Source organism: Tiliqua scincoides, chromosome 1 (assembly GCF_035046505.1).
Source record: "Tiliqua scincoides isolate rTilSci1 chromosome 1, rTilSci1.hap2, whole genome shotgun sequence".
Classification (NCBI taxonomy): Eukaryota; Metazoa; Chordata; class Lepidosauria; order Squamata; family Scincidae; genus Tiliqua; species Tiliqua scincoides.
In genome coordinates this window covers 171098162-171119694 of record NC_089821.1, presented here as the reverse complement: position 1 = coordinate 171119694, position 21533 = coordinate 171098162, and the positions used below count along the sequence as shown (strand labels likewise).

At 44.3% G+C, this 21533-nt stretch overlaps 1 protein-coding gene across 1 annotated transcript in view; it reads left to right on the top strand.

Moving 5' to 3' along the window:
• The window catches only part of BMP5 (bone morphogenetic protein 5), a 61330-nt gene extending 40097 nt beyond the window's left edge, over nucleotides 1–21233 (top strand). Inside the window, exons 4-7 of the mRNA XM_066640867.1 lie at nucleotides 7839–8036; nucleotides 12866–12942; nucleotides 13336–13446; nucleotides 21084–21233. Of these exons, the coding sequence (XP_066496964.1) occupies nucleotides 7839–8036; nucleotides 12866–12942; nucleotides 13336–13446; nucleotides 21084–21233 (536 nt within the window). The remainder of the gene's footprint in view (nucleotides 1–7838; nucleotides 8037–12865; nucleotides 12943–13335; nucleotides 13447–21083) is intronic.
• Nucleotides 21234–21533: the final 300 nt, after the last annotated feature.

The following is a 21533-nucleotide window of genomic DNA, read 5'->3' as shown; positions in this document are numbered from 1 at the left end:
TGATTGCGATATAAAGCAATGGGTAGCACAATCCTAACTTGCGCTAGAACAGGCAGGCCAGTGGGCCTGTGCTGTATCCAGTGCAGGTTTGGGGCTAACTGAGGCTCGGCCTGAGGCAAAGGGAAAAATTCCCCTTAATCCGGTAGAGTCACAGCAGTCCCAATGGGTCTACTCAGATGTGCACCACCTAAAGAGGTGGCACAAATCCGAGCAGAACAGAGCAGCCTGGAGCTGTTCCACGCTGCCTGGGAAGGGGGCTAGCATCCAGCATAAGTGCCAGATCCTGGCCCCACCTTCTGCCCCCTGCCCATGGGCCGGCCTGCCACCCACCCTCCCCCTGCCCCGAAATGCATCCTCCCTGCCTCCTCTCCACCCTCCTCACACACCCCCAGACCTCTGCACTGGCCAGACTTGGCCGGCACGAACTTACCGGTCTCTGTCAGCACAGAGGCTGGATCTGGCCTCTGCAGGCCAGCGCATATCCCTGTGCTAGCCCAGCCGACTCACACAGAAGTGCAAACGTGCGTCACGGCATGTTTGTGACCCTCCCAGACTGGCGCAAGGGACTTGCTCCAGCTGAGCGCATTCTGAGGATTACACTCTTAAAGGTATTTATGGATAGGTCTGCCTGGTGTCTATGCCTTGTTCTGCATATTTTATTTTGTGCCTGAGTTTTCTATTTATGTGAGCCATATCTTTCCTCTTCCTGTGTACTAGTAATTAATCTTCCATTTGCAGCAGTTTCTTAAATAGTGATGTGTTTCCCCCCCCCCGCTTTGGAGCCTATTCATAGAAACCCACCAAGTTTGCATTGTATATTTCCCATTTGTTTTAAACAATAATTTCCCACGCCGAATACATGTCTGTATATAGAATAGATTGTAAACATTTTGGGACATGGTCCAGATGCTAGTCTCTTCCTATACACAGCACCGAACACAACTCCAATATTTTACGTTGAGAAAATAACACTGGAAATTCCTGGCTGAATTGGATATCATCCTCCCAAAAGCCTCACTGTGGTCAAGGGAATGTTGAGCTTATGTGACATGATTTTAATACAGAATATTTCAGTATTTCCGATATGAAAAGGAGTACATTTGTTTGAAAAAAAATATTACCATTTGTGTTCCTTTAATGAAATAATCTGTTAAAAAACTTATTTCCTTTCCATGCTATTAATCCCTTGTAGCCAAAACCAAACTGGAATAAAAAGCAGGACTCCTACACATCAGTCATAGCTGAAGTGTATTAAGTCTGAATGGTAGGTCAAGTATTTCAAGAGCACATTTTCTATAATGATTACTACATTTTTCTCTTTTCAATAATACATCATGTTATACTGAAAGAATGTGTAAAACATTCTCTTGAAATATTCATAAATCTTTCAAGGGACTGGTTGTAAAGAGCTTTTCAGATACCATTTTCGACATGTAGAGATAAACCACAAAGCAACTCTGTGAAATTAATTCTACTAATTCTGACTTAGCCACGAGAGGGAAAACGATGTTAAAAAATATGACTCAAACTTTAGCTATGAATATAGCTTTTGGGCCTTTATTTTGATACAAAACAAATGAATTTTCACGGCAAGTTCACACACACACTACAAGAGTAACCCTCCTCCTGTGGAAAGTGCACTGTAATGATAGGTGACTGTGCATGTGCAAGGCGTGAATACACATATGTCCTGCCCACATGGTAAATTGTATGGGAGGATGTACACAACACGTACATCTACCTATGATGCTTGCTGATATTTGAGACAGGATGCCTCAGCAATAGTGTATGTAATTCTTGCTAGTTAAAGCCTGTGACCTTTCACAGATGAGGGGAAGTTATGGGGGGGCAGCCCAGCCCGTTCACCTTATGTTACCTTTGTCCACCACCATCCCACACCTACCTCCCTTCAGTCTCACTCAGCACCTCTAAGCCCAATATCTCTGCTTTATAGACCGGGGATAGAGCAGGGATAATGTATTTTCCACACTTTGTGCCAAAACCAAGAGGAGGAAAAAGGAGGAAGAGGCATACCTGCATTTGGGGTGACCAGAACAGGGCGGGTGGAATGAAGAGGAGATGGGATGGGCAGATTGGGAGGAGGAGATGGGTTCAGTGGTGGTGGCACACACTGAATCCTAAGACCCTTCCTGGGCCTGATCCACCTGCATGGATCAACTCATACTTACACCAGTGATATCACTGATGCTGTTCCAAGTTGACCCATAGTGGCTGCTGGAGACTACTTACCCCAAGGAGACTCCCAGGAGCTGAAAATTCCAGTGGTGATGGCAGGATGGCAATTGTACAGAAGGAAACAATACTGAACATATAACTGATTAAGAGCCTGATCCTGTGGTCCATGCCATGCCTCTGCGGCACGGCCCACAGTCACAAACACGCTGTAAGGCATGTTTGCGGGCTTATTGCCTGGCTCCCGCCGGAGCTGGCTCAGCTCCGGCCGGTGCTGAGCCAGCGCGCGATGAGCGCCCAGGTTCCGCGGCTCGGTGGTCTCTGTGACCACTGGGCTGCGGAATGGGAAATGGGGGCGTGGTTGGGGGCGTGGGGAAGGCATTCCGGGGAGGGGTGAAGTGTCGTCGGGGGCATGGGGGAGGTGTGTCGGGGGGCGGGGGAGAGGCGGATCTGCAGAGCTGAGCTCCGCAGGATCCAGGGCACTCAGGCAGGGCTGCTCACCCTACACAAGCACCTTCACTTTAGCGGCGACCAAACAGTCGCCGCTAAAGTGAGTAACCCCATTGCGGGGCTGCTTCCCTCACTCGGGAGAAGGGGACGGGCATCCCCTTCTCCCAAGGAGCCTCCTGAGGTAGTGCGGGAGGTGCTGGATCCGGCAGGAGCCCTCCGTGGAGCTGCCAGGTCCCGCAGCTCCAGGCAGCTTAGGATTGGGCTGTTAGACTTACTATTCATGTCCTTTTCTGGAAGTGCAGAACTATGTGAAAAATAGCCAGAGGTGCAAATCCAGAAGGCATGGAGCTGTGTGAGATCCCTGTCTGGGGTCGCACCAGAGTGAAAAAAGTGTGGGGAAAAAGAAAACAAAGCACATTGAATAATTCCTTAGGGCATTTAGCTAGGACATGAGCAGCCCAACCAGGACAGCACGTTAATGTGTGGTGGGGCACTCTTGTGAATGGTTGAACCCCTGTCTGTCTACCCACCACCCTAAGAACATAAGAACAGCCCCACTGGATCAGGCCATAGGCCCATCTAGTCCAGCTTCCTGTATCTCACAGCGGCCCACCAAATGCCCCAGGGAGCACACCAGATAACAAGAGACCTCATCCTGGTGTCCTCCCTTGCATCTGGCATTCTGACATAGCCCATTTCTAAAATCAGGAGGTTGCGCATACACTTCTCTAGCCCGCACCTCTGCTGGTTGCTTCAATCCTCTTCCAACTTGCAGGCAGGGAGAGGATCACAGCAGTGGCAGCCTCCTTCCTCCAGCACTGCTGGATAAAAAGAGACGGAGGGGGGGGAAAGCTTCCATGGCTCCAAATCATTTCTCCCTTTATTACAAAGCATCAAGTAGGCAGGAGAAGATTTTTTTTAGCCCATCTGGCCCTCCCTTATACTTATGAAGACTGCTGCATGCAGCTTCCCCATTCCGCCCCTTCGTCTGTTTTCTAATGAGCATGAGCCATTCATTTTGGGCCAGTGTGATCAATGCTGCTCACTCAGCCTCCCAATGGTGTGATGAAGTGCATGTGCAAGCATGGCACACCTCTCTCACTCTCCAAGCAACCCACCCCACAGCTGTGTCATGAACAGCTCCCGATAAAGAGAAAATGTGGAATACAAATCTTTTCCTATAGAAATTAAATGTAAAAAAAATAAACACACTTTACATGCAATTTAAATACTACTTTGAAAGAACTACACAGGGCAAGATCCAAAGAGCTACTGTAGGTGTACCCAAGGGCTAGATCGCTCACTGGGATTTTAACCTTCGTTGAACAGCTGACCTCCATGCCATATCACAACATACTTTTGAAAGGCCCCTCATGTTCAAAAGAGGTTTGCTTTTTGGTATGCGGGGCTACCATTCAGGAAACTCAAACCTCACACTCCCTTGGGTGCCTGGAACAAGTTGTACAGTTCATTGGATCCTGGCCATAAAAAATAAGCTAAGACTTCAGTTATGAAACCACTAATTTTGCAGTAGCACTGGGATCAATGATGCAATTCTGAATTACGTGCTTTGATAATTGCAGTGAAAAGCATTTTATGAAATTAATTAAGCAATTCTATTATTTCCATGGCAAACCAAAATCAGCAGTGGTAGTCATAAGCATTTAGCAGTGGTCTTTGGGACTTACTTCCATGTAATTCTTTTCAATACAAAATAACTATTATTGAATTTTTCATCAGAAGTGCTGGATCATAATTCTATGATGAAGGGCAAAAAGTCCTAACTCCATTCCTGACAGCTTACATTGACTGTTCAAAAGATAAAGTAAACAGCAGATAGAAAACCACATAAACTGTTTCAGTGTTTAAAGGGTGTTTGGGTTTAGACTAATTTTTAGAGTATGTTTGTATACCTTGAGGACTTAAGTAAACCTTAACTTGTGGGATCTTAATAGATATCTCATTGCTGAAGTCTAAAGGAAACCAAGAGGAAACTTAATAATATTAAACATTATTTTAAAGGAAGTTCACATTGGTTTGAATTTTCTATTCCTTTTTCTTTTTTCTTTTTTGCTTCTCACACAATATATATCTGTATAAATTTGTAGAACCTAATTAGTATCTTACACATATCTTTAGAGTACTTACCATAGACATTGAATGGATTTCTTAAAATGCCCGCTGCTAAACTTTTATCGGTAAAGTTAAATGATCAAAACTCTTGAGAACAGCCCACCCCCACGCCACTCCAAGAAATCTAGAAGAATAATGTCTGGAAATTATAGAAAATGGTTTCTAGAAAATGTTTCTAGAAGTTTTTAGGCAAGATTGAAAGGTTATGGTTTGGTTGAGTTTCTAAGAGGTGGCATATACATTTTTAAAAATATATACGTAAAAGATTTCTGCTTCCAGAAATGAATTGTATTGTTTCAGAGTAATTTAAACACATGCACAAAAGGTGGTTTAGCTAAACGCAAGGTATTTAATAAAGCCACATTAAAATGAAACTAGAAGCTGCAGAAAGTACATATTTTCCTTTCCAGACCACCACCAACAGAAAAAGAAACCCCTTGCAATTATCACAATTTTTCAGAAAATATTACTACTTATTGTGGTCCTGAGTTGCTTAATTTTTTCAGTTCTTCCCTTTTTGCCGTTGCCGAGCTCTCTGTCACTGGAAACATCTTAAACCAATTTAAAGTGCTACACCTGAATAAACATGTTGTAAAAGTGTTTATGTATTGAAGTGGGTCAGTTCAAGGTACGGTATTTGGCTGCGACTTCTAATTTCTCCTTTTTACTGCAAAAAGGCTGCCAGGAGGAGGAAGTCTGAGCTGAATTAATACATTTGTTACAGTGGAAGTAGAATGGAAACTGCTTTAACCACAAATCAAACTGCCTCTTTCATTTACGCAAATGATAGAAGTTTTTCTAAGAAATATAGACCCTGGCAGAGAGCCACTGTAAGTTTGCCTTTAAAAGGGAAGCCTATGTGCTTATTTGTTTAAGGCTTACCCCTATGATTATTAGTAGGTTCTTTCTCTGGTGAGATGGAGTTTAATGGCAGGAGACATTTGCAAGGCAGATGCTTCTGGGGCAGAACACTTTAACCATTTCACCCCTTCAGGTTTGTTGGATAGAACAATCGAGCAGAAGATTTCTGCTGCTGTTGCTGCCCAGATTAGCCCAATTCCACATCGCGGTACCAACACTTGTCCATCGAACAGGCCTCCAAATACCCTCCCATGCCTTTCCTTTTCTACAGCTGCAAAGCTTCACATGACACTGTCTCCGTTTCTGGTGGAAAGAGGGGCTCCACCTAATATGCCAAGACACACTAGTGTTTGAGCTGCCAAAACAGGTTTTGTTAAGAGCCGGGGGGCTTATTTGTTCAAAATTCACGGATGCTGCTTCAGTGACTTGTTTTTGGCATTCTTTTTCAACCCCTTCCTCTGATACGCTCTCCCCCCACCCGAGCAGCCCCAGAGGGTTGCAGTCTATAATCTAGTGGAGTTGCTATTCTGTCCTGACCGAACAAATATTATAAAGAAATATGTACATCTCTCGGGAGCAAAACCAGAGTCAATCATGTACATATTTCAACCACTATTATATATTATTCAGAGAAAGACTGAAGGCTCAGCTGTACCTGTACTTAAGGCATTTGGGTGAAACTTGAGTAATGCTCTGACATTATTTATGAGTTGAAGCAGAAATACTGTATATGCATTGCTTCCATTGCTTATTCTTGTTGATTTGCATTGGGGATATATAATTTGTAATTTATCCTTCTCATTAAAAAAAAAAAAAAGAGAATTGGGGCTAGTTAGGAATTTTCTTTGCCATCATGATGTGAAATTCTCAGGGTGCAACAATAATATTCTCACACAGTGAGGTTTGCAAACTGGAAGAAGTTCTTATATGTAAATGCAGCATATCTTCGGTTCACATTACATTACATAAGATTTCTAGCATTTTAATTTCAATACTCAGCAGTTTTAAATTCAATACTTAACCATTCATGGCCCAATCTGATCTCAGGCCAGCACTGTCCTCCTGCATGCTGTCCAAAAGACGGCTGTTGCAGACGGGCTAGAAGGTACATCGTGGTGGTCAGGAGAAGGGAAGCACCAGTGGGGAGGCCAGCACTGGTGGGCACGGGACCTCCACACCAGTCGGATGACTGCCAGGAACCAGGGAGGGGAGGTGTTTCAGGGCTGGGGTAAGGTGGGGAGGGGGAAATCTGGATAGGGGAAAAGTTGACAGGAGGACGGTTCAGGCTTAGATCCTATCCCCCCCATGCCTCCAAGCCCTGCCCCCCAAGTACGGGTCTACTTGGTTCTGTGCCACTAAGTGGGCTGGTGCAGATCCTGTAGGGACTGCCAGCACCCAACATGGGGTAAGGGAACCAATGTTTACTCTGTCTTCCTCCCTGATCCCACAGGATACAGTGTTGGCCATTTTGGACCACTGTACCTCATGAGGGATGGGCAACCTGGTTAGGATTCAGCTGCCTGTCTGAAATTGCCATCCTTTGTTCATTCCCTTTTTTGACATCTTTGAAAACTTAAAATGCAAGAGTTGTGCCATCCTTTTCAATATTATTTAATGTAATATTGAATGTAAAATTTCCTTCCTGCAGTTTCTGCCCTCCCCCTCCCATTTTCTTTTGCTTCTGGCTGAGTGTCGCAAGGAATTGCTGATTTAAAAAAATAGCCTGCTAATTGTTTTTTTGAATAATATTTCTTAATTGCCCCTTAATGTCAGTTTCTGTTCCTGTGAGAGGGTGGTGAGACTTTAATTACAGGTTTCCTTTCGATATTCTTGTTTTCTTTCTTTTAGGGGAAAAACAAATGCTGACATAAAGGGGCGTTAAGAAAGGTTTTTCCGAGGGTAATTAACAAGTAATTTATGAGTAATCATACTGCCACACTTGACAAGAAACAATAGAAGGGGCAGAAACTGCAAGATGGAAATTTTTACTTAACATTACAGGGCTTTTGCTGAATGCGATTTCCTTTTGAGTAAGCATTAGAGAGGGATCTTGGCATTGCTGGGAAAATAATGCTATATTTTGTGTTGCATATTTTAATCCCACTTTCAGCTGATTTTCCAAGAGGCCCTAATGTAGAAACAACTTTAACTCATTGTAGTCTTATGATAAATATTATTGTTCTATCTCCTGAATTTTGCAGGTCGCAGTATCAATGTAAAATCTGCTGGCCTTATAGGGAGGCATGGCCCTCAGTCCAAGCAACCATTCATGGTCGCATTCTTCAAAGCCAGCGAAGTGCTGTTTCGATCAGTTAGAGCTGCCAACAATAAAAAGAAAAACCAGAATCGCAACAAATCCAGCAGTCCTCAAGATTCTTCAAGAATGCCAAGTGTTGGGGGTAAGATGAAGAGAGGTCTGTGTAATAATGCTTACAGCAGAGAACTGGAAGATGGCACATCTCCAGAAGAACAACTTTGTACACTCAAGTTGGTTGGTCCATTTCAGACATTCCTATGTGATCCAGCTGCTTTAGTTTAAATAAATAAATGTTAACTTTAGTTCAATAACTAATTTGGACCAGTGTATATATGAAGCAAATGTAGCTGGTTGAACTTGGGGCTACACAGTTGCTTCTGTGTGCACCAGTGGACAGTTTAACCCACATTTACCATGTTATTCTGGAAGTGCATCATCTTATAATATGCAACGATGCGCTATGAATGATTTGAACTCTTTGGAAACTATAAGACTGCTTCACGAAACTTAACCCACATCTAATCAATTCATGTGCTCTCCATACAGTTTTGGTTGGGTGAATTTACCATTTGATCAGTTGGAAACGTTTGGAAGGTCAACTTTGAATCCATGCCAATGAAACATTTGTAGCTAGAACTCTCACAAAGCTAAAACTAAGACACATAATCAAGTGTACTGGACTGAATGTATGAAAGTGCCTGAGGCTGCAATCCTATCCACACTTAACTGGGACTAAGCCTCCTTGACTGTAATGAGACATTTCTGAGTAGACGTGCATAGAATTGGGATCTTAGACTGACTCAGACCATTGATTCATCTAGCTCAGTGTATCTTCTCTAGCTGGCAGTGATTCTTCAGGATTTTAGATGCGTCTTTTCCTGCCCTCCCTGGACTAAATGTGGGATCTTTTGAATGCAAACCATGTGCTTTTTCAGCTACATCCCCATATTATCCATAATCTACTTACAGTCCATTGACAGGCATTTTAAATATTATGACTTTCCTATAGGCAGTACTGCCATGTAGGAGAGCATGAAAACTGCACCTAGAGGGGTCTTATGTGGCAGGTGGCAGGAGATATGTTTCATGCAGCAACATGGACTTCTATTCCTAGGTTGGCTTCTACTTTTATAGCATAAGATTGAAGTTTAAACTGTCTGTGTTTTGTAGAAACAAGTTGTCTGAAGGCACAGTAGCCTTAACTTATGTCTATGTTTGTTTCCTATGTTTGTTTCCTACTACAACGCCATCGATTTATCCAGAAAACAATGTCCATCTATTATTATTATTATTATTATTATTATTATTATTATTATTATTATTATTATTATTATTATTATCAACAACAACAACAACAACAACAACAACAACAACAACAACAACAACAACAGTATTTATATACCACTTTTCAACAAAAAGTTCACAAAGTGGTTTACAGAGAAAAATCTACCATACTCTTCTTATTCCTTTTTCTACCTCTGCTGTTGGAAATAAAAGTGAATGCACCTTGCTATCTCTTAAATGTGTATGCTTCAATGGAAGCATCAAATGTTATTTAAACAGGAACACCAGCTATTGATATGTAAAAAAAGATCTGGATATCACTGGAGTGGTAAACCCGTATCTAGCTGTATTGCCATCCTGCTGGTGAGCGTGGCCTATCAGGATGCAGACAGAGAATGCTTCTCCAGGTTTCTAGTCTAGCCTTCTCTCTGATATGCTAGTTTTCTGTGTGTATCTGTTTTGCATGGAGGAGCGTTCAGTCATATGTTCTTGTCTGGAGGCTGAAGTGACACAGTCCAGGCTCAAGCTGATGCCTTTCATGAGAATTAGACCTTAGGGGCAGCCCAATCCCAAACCACAAGAAGCAGCCATACCAAAATGACCACCGCTGCATCCTGTGAGGCCAGGGCAGCTAACGGAGTCTTCACTACAAGGGAACAAATGTTCCCATACCCCATGTTGAGCTCCATGACTGGCAATGGGTCTCCTCGGATCTGCGCCCACTATCTTTCAACCATGGGCTTTCACACAGTTAGTCCACCCTATCTGAATGAAATTTAAACACTGAAATTAATATAATTAAACCAATATAGAGGTAAAACTAGTGGTTCCAAGAGGCAAGGAGCTGCCAGTTTTCAACATTGTCTCCTTCTCCCTGGGAACATCTTGCATAACAGAAGCTGTGAAATGATATCATTCCTTGTGAGTTCCCCCCCCCCCCCACATCTATCACTTTATGCTATTCTAGATGCAATTGGAATTGCAGCCATGCTCCTTAAATGAAAAAAGTCGGTGAAAAATAGTCATTAACACGTGTGTAAATGTCACCTTGAAAGCCAACTTCCTTCAGGCAATTCAAGACTAACTCATTCTGTTCGCAATGGTGTGGGATATCAATGGAAAATCATACTCAGATCTGTAATTAAGCATATAATATTCTGTGGTATTATATACAGGCAGACTGGTGGTATTATATACAGACTCAGACTGTCTTTGCTTCCATCTGTTTTTATTGTTTTAAAAATCTCAAATATTTTTTGTCAGTCATGGATGGTTTAAGAAGTTTCAAATCTGATTTCCTTGCCCTCCCTTCAAAGCTTTTTCTGTTGCGTGAAGATTTTATAAACTTGACTCCAGTTCCTAAATTATTTGGGTTCAAAGTTTATTCAGCCACAATACCCCATGGTTTTGATTCCTAGCCGAATAAGCATATGGACACAGAAGCCCTACTTAGTGAAACTGGATCTTTGGCACCAATTCCTCTACAGTAAATGTCACTCTAGCCACTTCCATGGAATGTAATATTACAGCCCACATTTGTCTCATCTGAGATGCATAAATGTGAGGAAGGAATATGGATTTAGTTTGGTATTTTTGTATTCTAGAAAGGTGTGTGGTCAAATGGCTTTTTGGAGATTGGGTGTTGAATGCCCCTCAAGTGTGCTGGAGCACTTTTTTTTCTCTTCACTTCTACACAGCACTCATCTGTTTTCAGAATTTTCATGACTATAGAAAAAGATGGAGCAATTCTGCTATATATTACAGAGGGCTTTTTTGGGTGTAAGGCAAAAATCACAATAAGCCCTTGGAGTAGTGGTTCCCAAACTGTGTGCTATGGCAGCCTCATAGGGGCACCACAGGATATTCCCAGCAGCCTCTTCTTACAGCTCTCCCAGGTGCCACAATCTTGAATTACGTGAGAGTGTGTGTGATCTCATGAGATTCAAGATGGTGGTCCATGGGAAATCCAGGCACTGGTGCCATCTCAGTGGAGCATCATGACCTCGGGGTGCCATGACTATGGTACATTTGGGAACTGTGCCATGGGAGGTAGAGATATTTCAAAGAGCCATTGGAAAAACAGAGTATGTAGGACATTTCTGCTTCTTTGCCCTGAGCCCTTTTATGGTGTTTTCCAAAATCACTTCCCAGAAGAGCCAGTACACTATCCTCTTTGCAAGTCATGTAGGTGAGATTGGCCTGAAAATCTGTCAAGCAGCAATCAAGGAAAGAAAATTACAAAAACCAAAGGTTACTCAGTTAGTACAAAGCAAGAAAGAAGGTGAATGCAACCAAAAATAAATTTTAAAAAGTCAGTAACCAATCACACATGGAATGTGTGTCACATCACAGCAAATAGGCTGCACATAAAATATGTACCAAAGTACCAGCCTTAGAATGTACGAGAAGAGGAGATGTGCCACTTTATCACAATTTGTCTTCTGATGATAAGGCAAGTTGGAGATGATGAAAAAGGTCTTCTGACTGCAAACTCTCTGGAATATTGAAAACAATACACTGCAAATCTGTGTCATGTCACATACTACAGAATACCCATTCCCGTGATTTGTCAGGATTATTAGATTAGATTGTGCTGCTGGTTTGGGTGGAGTACTCAGTGAATTCGGGGAAGCAAAAATGTTTTCATGATACTAAATGCCAGCAACCAGCCAGAGAGATTGGATTGTAAAAATACATGTTGTTGAAGAAGAACCTGTAATTGTTTTGTCTTCTGAACGCCCACCTAGGGTAACTGATGAGCATTATGTTTTTGTTTCTTTCTTTGGCAGCAGATATTAGCTAATGGGTGTGTTTTAAATAAGCTTGCAAATAGCAAAAAAAAAAAGACCCATCTCCCGCTCCCTCTGCCTGCCCCTGGGACTGCTCACTGCCCGCCTTCCTCTGCCCTGGAACGCCTCCCTCCCAACTCCTCCCCACCTCCTCCCTGCCCCCCAGACCCCTGCATTGGCTGAGCTCGGCTGACAGAAATTATGTGGGGAAAGCTGCTACAGAGGCTGGATGCAGCCTCCATGCTCTGGTGCACCTGTGCGCGCTGGTGCAGCTTCCTCCTGAGGAGGTGCACGCGTGCTTTACGGCATGTTTGCGACCCTCCTAAGCTTGCACAAGTGACTTGAGACAGCCTAATGTGAAGTTAGGATTGCGCTGTGACATACTTTACTGATATACTTACTTTGTTTTGGTATTTTTGTTTGATTTGGACATTTCTGGCAGTGGTATTTGCAACTGAGGCTGCAGTCCAATGCACACTTTCTTGGCAGTAAGCCCCACTGAAGACAATGGAACTTACTTCTGAGGAGACATGCATAGGACTGCTCTGTGAGCCTCTTTTCTTCCTCAGCCAGCTTTTGATGGCCACTGTGAGATGCCTCGCCAACCGATGCCACCAGACAATTCAGATAGGACTGTTCTTCTGCTAAGATTACACAAATTCCATGATATGCAATGGTCCCTAATATATTAAGAAAATTTTTCCAATTTGTATATGAATTATCCCAGAGCTACTTATAGATTCTGATATAATTATGCTGACAATATATAAGGAGGCTAGGAGTGGACATTCCATCATATTCATCTTGACTTCTGTCAAGATGTTTGTAATATCTATGAGGGAAAATAATATATGCTCATAACTCTAGAAAAGCTTATGAAACACTCTTCTGTCTGCAGATTATAACACAAGTGAGCAGAAGCAAGCCTGTAAAAAACACGAACTCTACGTGAGCTTCCGAGACTTAGGGTGGCAGGTAGGAACATTCTATCTTTCTAATTCTGAGATTTTAATCATATGTGTGTAGTGCCTTCACCCTCACATCCCTCTTCCTTCCCTGATCTTGTTCTTAACAAGGTCTCTCATTGTCTTGTGTGCTCCCTGAGGCATCTGGTGGGCCACTGTGAGATACAGGAAGCCGGACTAGATGGGCCTTTGGTGGGGCTCTTCTTATGTTCTTATACTGAACCACTGAATGGTGCCATTGGTCACTGCGTAGGGACTCGGCGCACAAAACAGAGTTTCCTAAGTGACCATAATAATGCATGTCTGAAAAGAACACCTGGTAACAAACCACAAATTAGGAATGATTTTAAACAGGAAGTATGGAGTCCATATCTAAATGTTCTGTGTGTTTTATCTCATTTAGGATTGGATAATAGCTCCTGAGGGTTATGCAGCATTTTACTGTGATGGAGAATGTTCCTTTCCTCTCAATGCCCATATGAATGCTACAAACCATGCCATTGTGCAGACTCTGGTACGTATGTGTGCCTAATTGTCATGGGTGCTATCCAGGTACAGTTAGATGAGTTTAGGTTTATGTTCAACTGAATCAACAGAACATAAGTACATCATTCCATAAATTTCAATTGGACTAAAGATCATTTAGGAAAGTGCACCCTACAAAGGGAAATGCACATACATTTAAATATTTTGGGGGATGGCATTATACATCCTGCACATATATCTGCACATATCTTTTTCTCTTTTAAAAATGAAAAGAGGAAAAATGGCAGAGATTTAACAATACAAAAACAAGAAAATATCCAGCAGCCTCTAGACTCTGTGCTAATATTCCATTTCAGTATATACATAAACTAACAGCAGAATCCTAGGCATGTTTACTCAGAAGCAAGTCAATGGGGCTTTGTTGTGCTTTGACCACCGTTGTATATGTGATCTGTTGTTAAGCGGAATGTCATTAAGCCACACATGCCAGTACTGTTTTTTTATCCGCAGATTAGACTCAGTGCTGATGGCAGATGTAGATAAAAAGGACTTGGCTGATCCCTGGAGAAGGGGGAAAAAAGCCCCTTTACAATCCCCATTCTAAAAACCACTTTTCTAGAGACTATTAATAGTCTATGGATTATTTCAGATGATTAGAACCTATGTCAGGCAATTAGTAACGCTATTTTGCAGTTTGCTCTGAGAAAAGTGACCCCTCTCTTCTTGCCCTAGCAGCTCAATGAACAATGGAATGCGGAAGTGATTAATCAACAGCCAGCAGCCTAGGTGAAGGGAGGGGGTTGCTTTTCTCCAAGCGAGCTGCAAAATAGCAGTTCTGATTGACTGCCTGACCAACCCGTGTTTGTTTTGTTTCAACTGCTTTTATTTTATACATTTTTGGTATCTGTGGGGAGTCCAAAACCAAACCCCAGCAGACACCAAGGTCCCACCTGTATAGGATTGCAGCCTAAGCAAGGGAGTGTGATTTTGCATCAGACTCCTAAGTAAGGATGCCAGCGCACCTTTTTGGCGCGCTAGCAGTGATTGCCAGGGCTTCCCCCCCAACAGCTGCCAGGTGCTTGCTGCCAGCTGATTGGCTGGCAAGCCTGAAGGGGGGCGGGACAGGAGAGCTGCCCAAGCGTGCAAGCGACCAGGTTGGATGCTTCGCTGGGAGCGGGGAGCAGGAGGCTGCTCGGTGACGGAGCTCGAGCGAGCGTGAGGCACTCAGTCGAGCCCCATCTCTGATGGGGTCCAGCAGCTGCTTGTGGAGTGGGCCCTTCCCCTCAGCCTCCTGTCGCCATGGCAGGCGGCTGAGCGGGGAGAGCGCGCATTAGCGCAGTGGCCATTTTGGCCTTGTGGCGCCTCATGGCCCTAGCGCCCAGTGCCATTTTCCCCCCTTTGAGGCTCAAGAGCTCAGGGGGGTTGTGCCTTGGAGTGGAGGCAGAATTGGACAGCCATTCCCCCTTCTGTTTTCCAGGCACAGCGCAGGCAAGCTGTGCGTTGGGGAACCACTCCCCCCCCCGTGGCACCTTTGGGTGCCAGGTAGATGAGGGCACCAGCTGGGGGCTTAGGAGGTGACTCCTCCACCACCCCCCATCCCTCTGGAGATGCGGGCTGCCCTGCTCGTGCCTAGGTGCTGGAGCTGGCACAAGACTGGAGGAAGCAAGGAGCGGCCGATTGAGAAGAGATCCGAGCTGCCAGAGGCCATCCTGCACCTTATGGGGCAGGTGTATCCTACCTGTTAAAGGAAGAGCACTGGGGGTGGTGGGTCCTCATTACACATTTTCATTCCCGGGTTAAGCCGTGGCTAAGAAGACCCTGACGTCGCTCACTGAGCTGCGCCCAGCCTGTGGCGGTTTGTCAGGTGCAGGTTTGTGGGATCCAGCCCACCTCACATTTGTGCTGGAGCCTGGGTACAAGCTCCTGCCTCCAACCAGCAGGTAACATCAGTGACATCACCTACAGCCTGGCAGAAGCATTAAGGAAATGAGCACAGCCATGGCGTCTGGCCTGGCAGCCCATCAGGGCTCTGTATCCTACCTGTTAAAACTAGAACACTGGTATGGGGGAGGCGGGCTCTGCTGGAGCACACCTTTTTAAGGGACTGTAGCACAATGGGTTGTGTCTCAGAAAGAGTACACTTATGAGGGGTGTGGCCACAGCACCCCTTTTACCTGCCCCTTCATCCCCCATTTCTTCAGCTGACGAGGAATATGAACTTAGAGCCCAATCCTGTGCAGGTAGACTCAGAAGTAAGCCCTGTTTTGGTTGATGAAGCTTGCTCCCAGTAAAGGGTGGAGATATTTGCAGCCTCAGGGCTTTGAGGACATTTCTTAATCGTTTTTGAAGCCTAACAGCAGGAGAAATCACTGGGAGCAGGTTGGGTGGAAGGAAGCAGGTGTCCAGGCATCTGTTCCCCCCTCCTCCCCCCACAGATTTGGCTCCAAAGGGTCAATAAGCACTCAAGAGAAATTTCCTCCCTCCAGGAAGTACGGGAACCGTGGTTTCCCATAATTTTCCCAATCTGCAGGTTGACAATGCTCCTGCAGTGCCCCTCCCATGGAGTGACAGTTGGTGACAGTTGTGGGAGGACAGGCACAGGAGATTTGACTTGCTCAAATCTCAGTTGCATAACATTTTGGGATAGCACCTGACTCAGGGATAGCAGAACTATAAGGGCATTCTGGTGGTGCTGGTGGCGTTTGCTTCTGGGTATATATTTAGGACCGGTGGTGCAGCTCCTTGGTCACCCAACCGGGAGAAAGAGGGGATCACAAAAATGACCTTCTGGGAGTTTTTCCTATGGTGATTGCCTTAGCGCTGATGAACTGGCCAAATCTGACAGCCTACTGCTAGTGCAACAACTATGGCAGTGGTGCATGTTATTAATTGCCAGACTTCTAGGTCGCCCCGGGTTAAGAATCTGGTCAGAGCTTTTGTTACTCCATAGCTGGCTATTATAAATGTTTCAACCCGGCCTGTTCTGGGAATATAGAACAGCATGCCGATACTCACTTTTGGGAGGAGCGTTTTCTGTTGCTAGCTCTGGAAGCCCACAAGAGGTCTTGAGTGCATGCCTTTATGGCTTTCAGAGCATGGCCTGAACAGGCATTTCCAGTTTCATTCACCTGAGTCAGCTACTTGAGTAAATCTGTGGCTTCATCACGTTTTGATAGTCCGCTCCCCTCCCTGAGCAAGGGAGTGTGATTTTGCATCAGACTCCTAAGTAATGTTATACTGTTGCCATGAATTTTGCTAAATTAAAAAACAATTGACTAGATACTTTCATTTCTTTCTCACGATAATAAACTCTTTTGGTGCCAAACTACACGCACTTGTATTTTTTTCCTGCTGCAAGTCTAATAACATATTCAAGGGAGGGGGCTGTTTAGAACTATAAAATACCACATGGGAAGGCCACTTTCCTTATCCCCCATTCCACTGCTCTAAAAAAATTTCAGAGTCCCCTGCATTTGCAAGTGCAAATTGGGAAAAGAAAAACAACTTTGGGAGATCCAATCAGTGATTTTCCACTTTATGTGTAGTTTGGCCCTCAGTTTGCATAATCCCATCTCTATGTATGTGGAAGCATTTGAACATGTTTCCAGACATTCTTGAGATTATTTACGTGGTAGCATTTCTTCAATTACAGCAGGAGTCTCACATGTTCTGTTTCAAATTATGAATATTGGAATTACTCAAGGTGATAGTTAGGAGCATGTGTGTGGGTGTTGAGGAACAACTACGATTCAAAAAGTAGTGAAGTCCTTTCCATTGTGACTACATTACTCTGAAAAGGCCCAGTATTTTATTTTCAATACGTTATTGGGATAACTTCCAGGCTAGACTGTCTCATTGTCATAAGACTGTCTTAACATGTCTGCTATATGGGAGATGGAATCAGGATTTCTCAGAGATGTGAGTAGGAACTAATGTGTTGAGAATACAAATAAGCTTGTTTTCTATGTAAAGCTTTCGAGATAGAAGGATGTATTATTCTTCACATAATACATAATAATTGATGGAATTTGTTGCCATGAGATATGGTTATAGCTACTAGCTTAGATGGTTTTAAAAGAGATTGGACAAATTCATGCAGGACAAGTGTATCAGTGACTACTGATGGCTATATTGTATTCCTGAGTTTATTGGCAGTATGGGGGATAAGATCTTGCATGCGCAACTGCTATCAGACATTCCCTTCCCTCCCCCAATACACCTCCCGGTTCCTCACCCACACACCCAGTTACTCTCTTTCCCACCCATGGCATGCCCCTGTCATGAACTTACTGGCACCTGTGGAGACTCCTGAAGTAGCTGCCATGCACTCTGAACCTCTTGCCATTTAGGCATACCTGACAACCTAGAACCTGGAGATTGATTGCTTTAGAGCCTAAATATTGTTCTATACATCACATTCCAATTTATAGGGGGAAAAAATCATCAAATGCAGTCCCATCAAGAGTAAGGGGTTAAAGCTATCAACATCTGAGCATGTGCCAACCATGACAGCTGACTTTGAGCACCTTGTACAATAAATATGGAATGTGCAAGAGAGGGGCATAAACATATAAAATCCTCAGTTTTAGGTGTAAAGGTAGAATTCTTGAGCAACCATACTACTTATGGAAATTATGAGCTGAGAAGTTTCAAATCTTGAGCCCATTATTTTCAGACTTGGGGAACACTATTACAATGCATCCCAACTGCACATTAGGCTGGCGCAAGGGACTTACCATAAAGCACGTTTGCGCCTCCTCAGGAGAAAGCTGCGCCAGCGCACAGAGGTGTGCTGGAGCATGAAGGCTGCATCCAGCCTCCGTGGCAGCTTCCCCCAGGTAAGCTTGGCTGACCCAGGAGTCTGGGGGAGGGGCAGGGAGGAGGTAGGAGGGGGGTGTTCTGGGGTGGGCAGAGGGTGGGTGGAGGGCAGTCCTGGGGATGGGTGGGGGACTGGGAGGCGGGCTGAGGTCCAGCTGTTATGCCAGATCCCAATCTCGTTCCCCAGCAGCGCGGAGTGACTTCAAGCCGCTCCATTCTCCTCGGACTTGTGCCACCCCAGCAGGTGGCGCAAGTCCAAGAACACCCATTGGGGCTGCAGCGGCTTACCCAGAGGTAAGGGAAGAGTTTCTCCTTACCTCTGGCTGAGCCACTTTGGGCACCTATCCTGTGCTGGATGCAGCGCAAGCCTCTTGGCTTGCTTGTTCCAGCACAAGATAGGATTGTGCCCTTAGTGACACAATCATTCTTCCTTCATTCTTCCATCTTCAGGAGAGAATGAGCTGAGAAATTATCAAATAGAAGATTGAATTTTCCATTGTTCCCCAGAGTGGGACTCACTCGCCCCACAATTTAACCCTGTATATTAAATACGAGGGTCCCCAATGTTTTCCTTTCTGTTTCTTGCACATCTCAGAAAGTGCATGTATTTAAACTTTTACTCAGTTGCTTTTGGGGGATTCATGATGGTTCCACAAGATCTCTTCATGGTAACAGTTATATAAAAGCTGTTTCCCGATTTGCCTGTTCTGTGTTCTCTGGCAAGGACTCCAGGCTTATATCACTGCTGGGCAGATGGCTATAACAGATTTTAACAGTCTTACCAAACAAATGAAACTTATTACTGCTGAAGTTTTTATCCAGGCTTTAATAATCTTTTGTCCTCTCTGTTACAACTCCCTCCTCTTATGGCCTCCTTTCCAACTCACCCAACATGTGCAGAATATTATTTCTAACCTGCTTTTAAGTACAAAGACCCTGTATTTCCTCCATTCTGAAATGTTTCCACTACCTCTCCCATTTATTTCAGGAAGCTGTTCAACATTGCCTCCCTTATGGTTATCCAAGCCCCACTACACAGGCTGGCCTTCTCCTCCCTCTCTGGTCTAATTCTTGTTTTTTCCAAGAAGTAAGGAAAGTATGGTTTTACCCTGCTTCTCCTGACCTCCTTGGAAATTGTTTGCATGAACACAGCAATGTACCTCCGTGCTTACTTATTTTTTGATTTAAATCTTATATAAATAAATACGAGGCATCCTATTCTCAGATCCTATTCTCAGATCTCATACCTAGGTTAGGCTCATGTGTTCTGTCTAGGCAGGTATAAGATGAAAGTGAATATTATTGAGCCGGACGGAAAGCAAAAGGATTACAAATCCTTGCCTAGGAACTTTCCTTGTTACATCTGGCAAGTGTGTTCTGTGGAGAGAAAACTTAGAGGTATCATGCACCACACTTTTTGTTTAATGTAACAATAATTATATTGGCATCACCTGGAGGGTGATGGTATGATTTATGCCCCAATCTTACCTGGGCAAGCCATCATCGCAGCACCTCTTCTACTGGCACTGACTGACTTCTCTAAAGAAGTCAGCACCAGTCGTAAAAGGTGCTCCAGGAATATGCTGCCGGGGACGCTGGTGGGAAGGCTCAAACACTTGCATTGGTGCCCGAGGACCTGGAGCTGTCTGCCACCCAAAGTAAGGTGGTAGGGGAGGCGAAGGGGGGCGGAGTAGGCCAAGGGCAGAACAGGACAACGATGGGGTCAGGTCTATGAGAGGGGTGTGTTTGGCAGCAGTGGTGGCTACTGAATCCTAACCCCCTTCCCAGACTCTGTCCCATGGCACGGGTCCACCTGCACCAGCTATTTAGGTAGCACAGGTCCAGGAGGACCCGCCATGCTGCAGAGACTTATCCCTGGGAAAGGGAAAATTGTTCCCTTACCCAGAGGAGACCTTCACAACTTCCCACCCAGAAAGCAGCAGTAGCCATTTTGGTGCCTCTGCATCGGCGGAATGGGAGGGGGAGGTAGAGTTGGGCTCTTTGTATCACAGATATTGAGAATTCAAATTCCCAAATCTTAGTTCAAATGTTACCCTGCAGATGCCCAATCTTGTCTGATTTCGGAAGCTAAGCAGGGTCAGGCCTGGTTAGTACTTGGATGGGAGACTGCCTGGGAATACCAGGTGCTGTAGGCTTATACCATAGTCTTTCGAGACTGAAGGTTGCCAACCAGTTCAAATTGTCTCTCCACGGTGATGCTCACAGGGTGGGATTGGGGTAGTGTAGTCATAATTAACTATATGGAGGGAGACCTGGATTCAGATCCCCACTTGGACCTTGGGCCAATCACTCTTTCTCTCTCTCTCAACCTAACCTATCTCACAGGAGCATGGTCAGGAAAAGGGGAACCATGTGAACTGCTGTGAGGATGAGTATGTGAATAAGGCCTTAAGGCCTAAATCCTAACCAACTTTTCAGTTCTGACATAGCTGTGCCACATAGTTGTGCTGCATCTTGCAGTTGGGGGGCAGTCATGGAGGCCTCCTCAAGGTAAGGCAATGTTTGTTCCCTTACCTTGGAGTCGCATTGCCCTTACATCAGTGCTGGAAAATTGGTTAGGACTGAGCCCTAATTCTGTAGTTTTCAACTGGTGTGCCACGAACAGTCTGCAGCAGTGCCATGGGAGTTCAGGGGAGTTCTACTAAAACATTTTTAATAGAGTTATTGGAGATGTGGGTCCCCTACCAGCAGCATGGTATGCCTTGTCAATTGTCAAAAAACAAATGGTGTGCCCTGAAAAATTCTAGTGCCTTGTCAGTGTATCATGCGATGGAGAAGCTTGAGAATCACTGCCTTAACTGACTTACCTGCCTTTCTGTCTTCCAGGTCCATTTGATGTTCCCTGATCATGTCCCTAAGCCTTGCTGTGCCCCCACGAAGCTGAATGCAATCTCTGTGCTCTACTTTGATGACAGCTCAAATGTCATTTTGAAAAAGTACAGAAATATGGTGGTGCGATCATGTGGTTGTCACTAGAATCCATTTGCAAACGAGAATGTATTCAAGACAAGGGATTTTCTGATTAACAATACAGGCAAGAGATCGTCTTTCCTTCGGAAAAAAGAACTCTGAACAATTTATTCCAGTTTATGTCACTTTTCATTTCATGTACAGTATTATGTACATAGTAGCTTTTATTTATTTAAAGGTATATAATTTCTTTTGTATGGATGACATTTCAAACACTTGATTATACAAGGTTTATCTTAGTATGTAATAGAACATTGAAGGCAGATTTTCAGTTAATCATGCAGAGATTTATTTCATTTTTTAAAA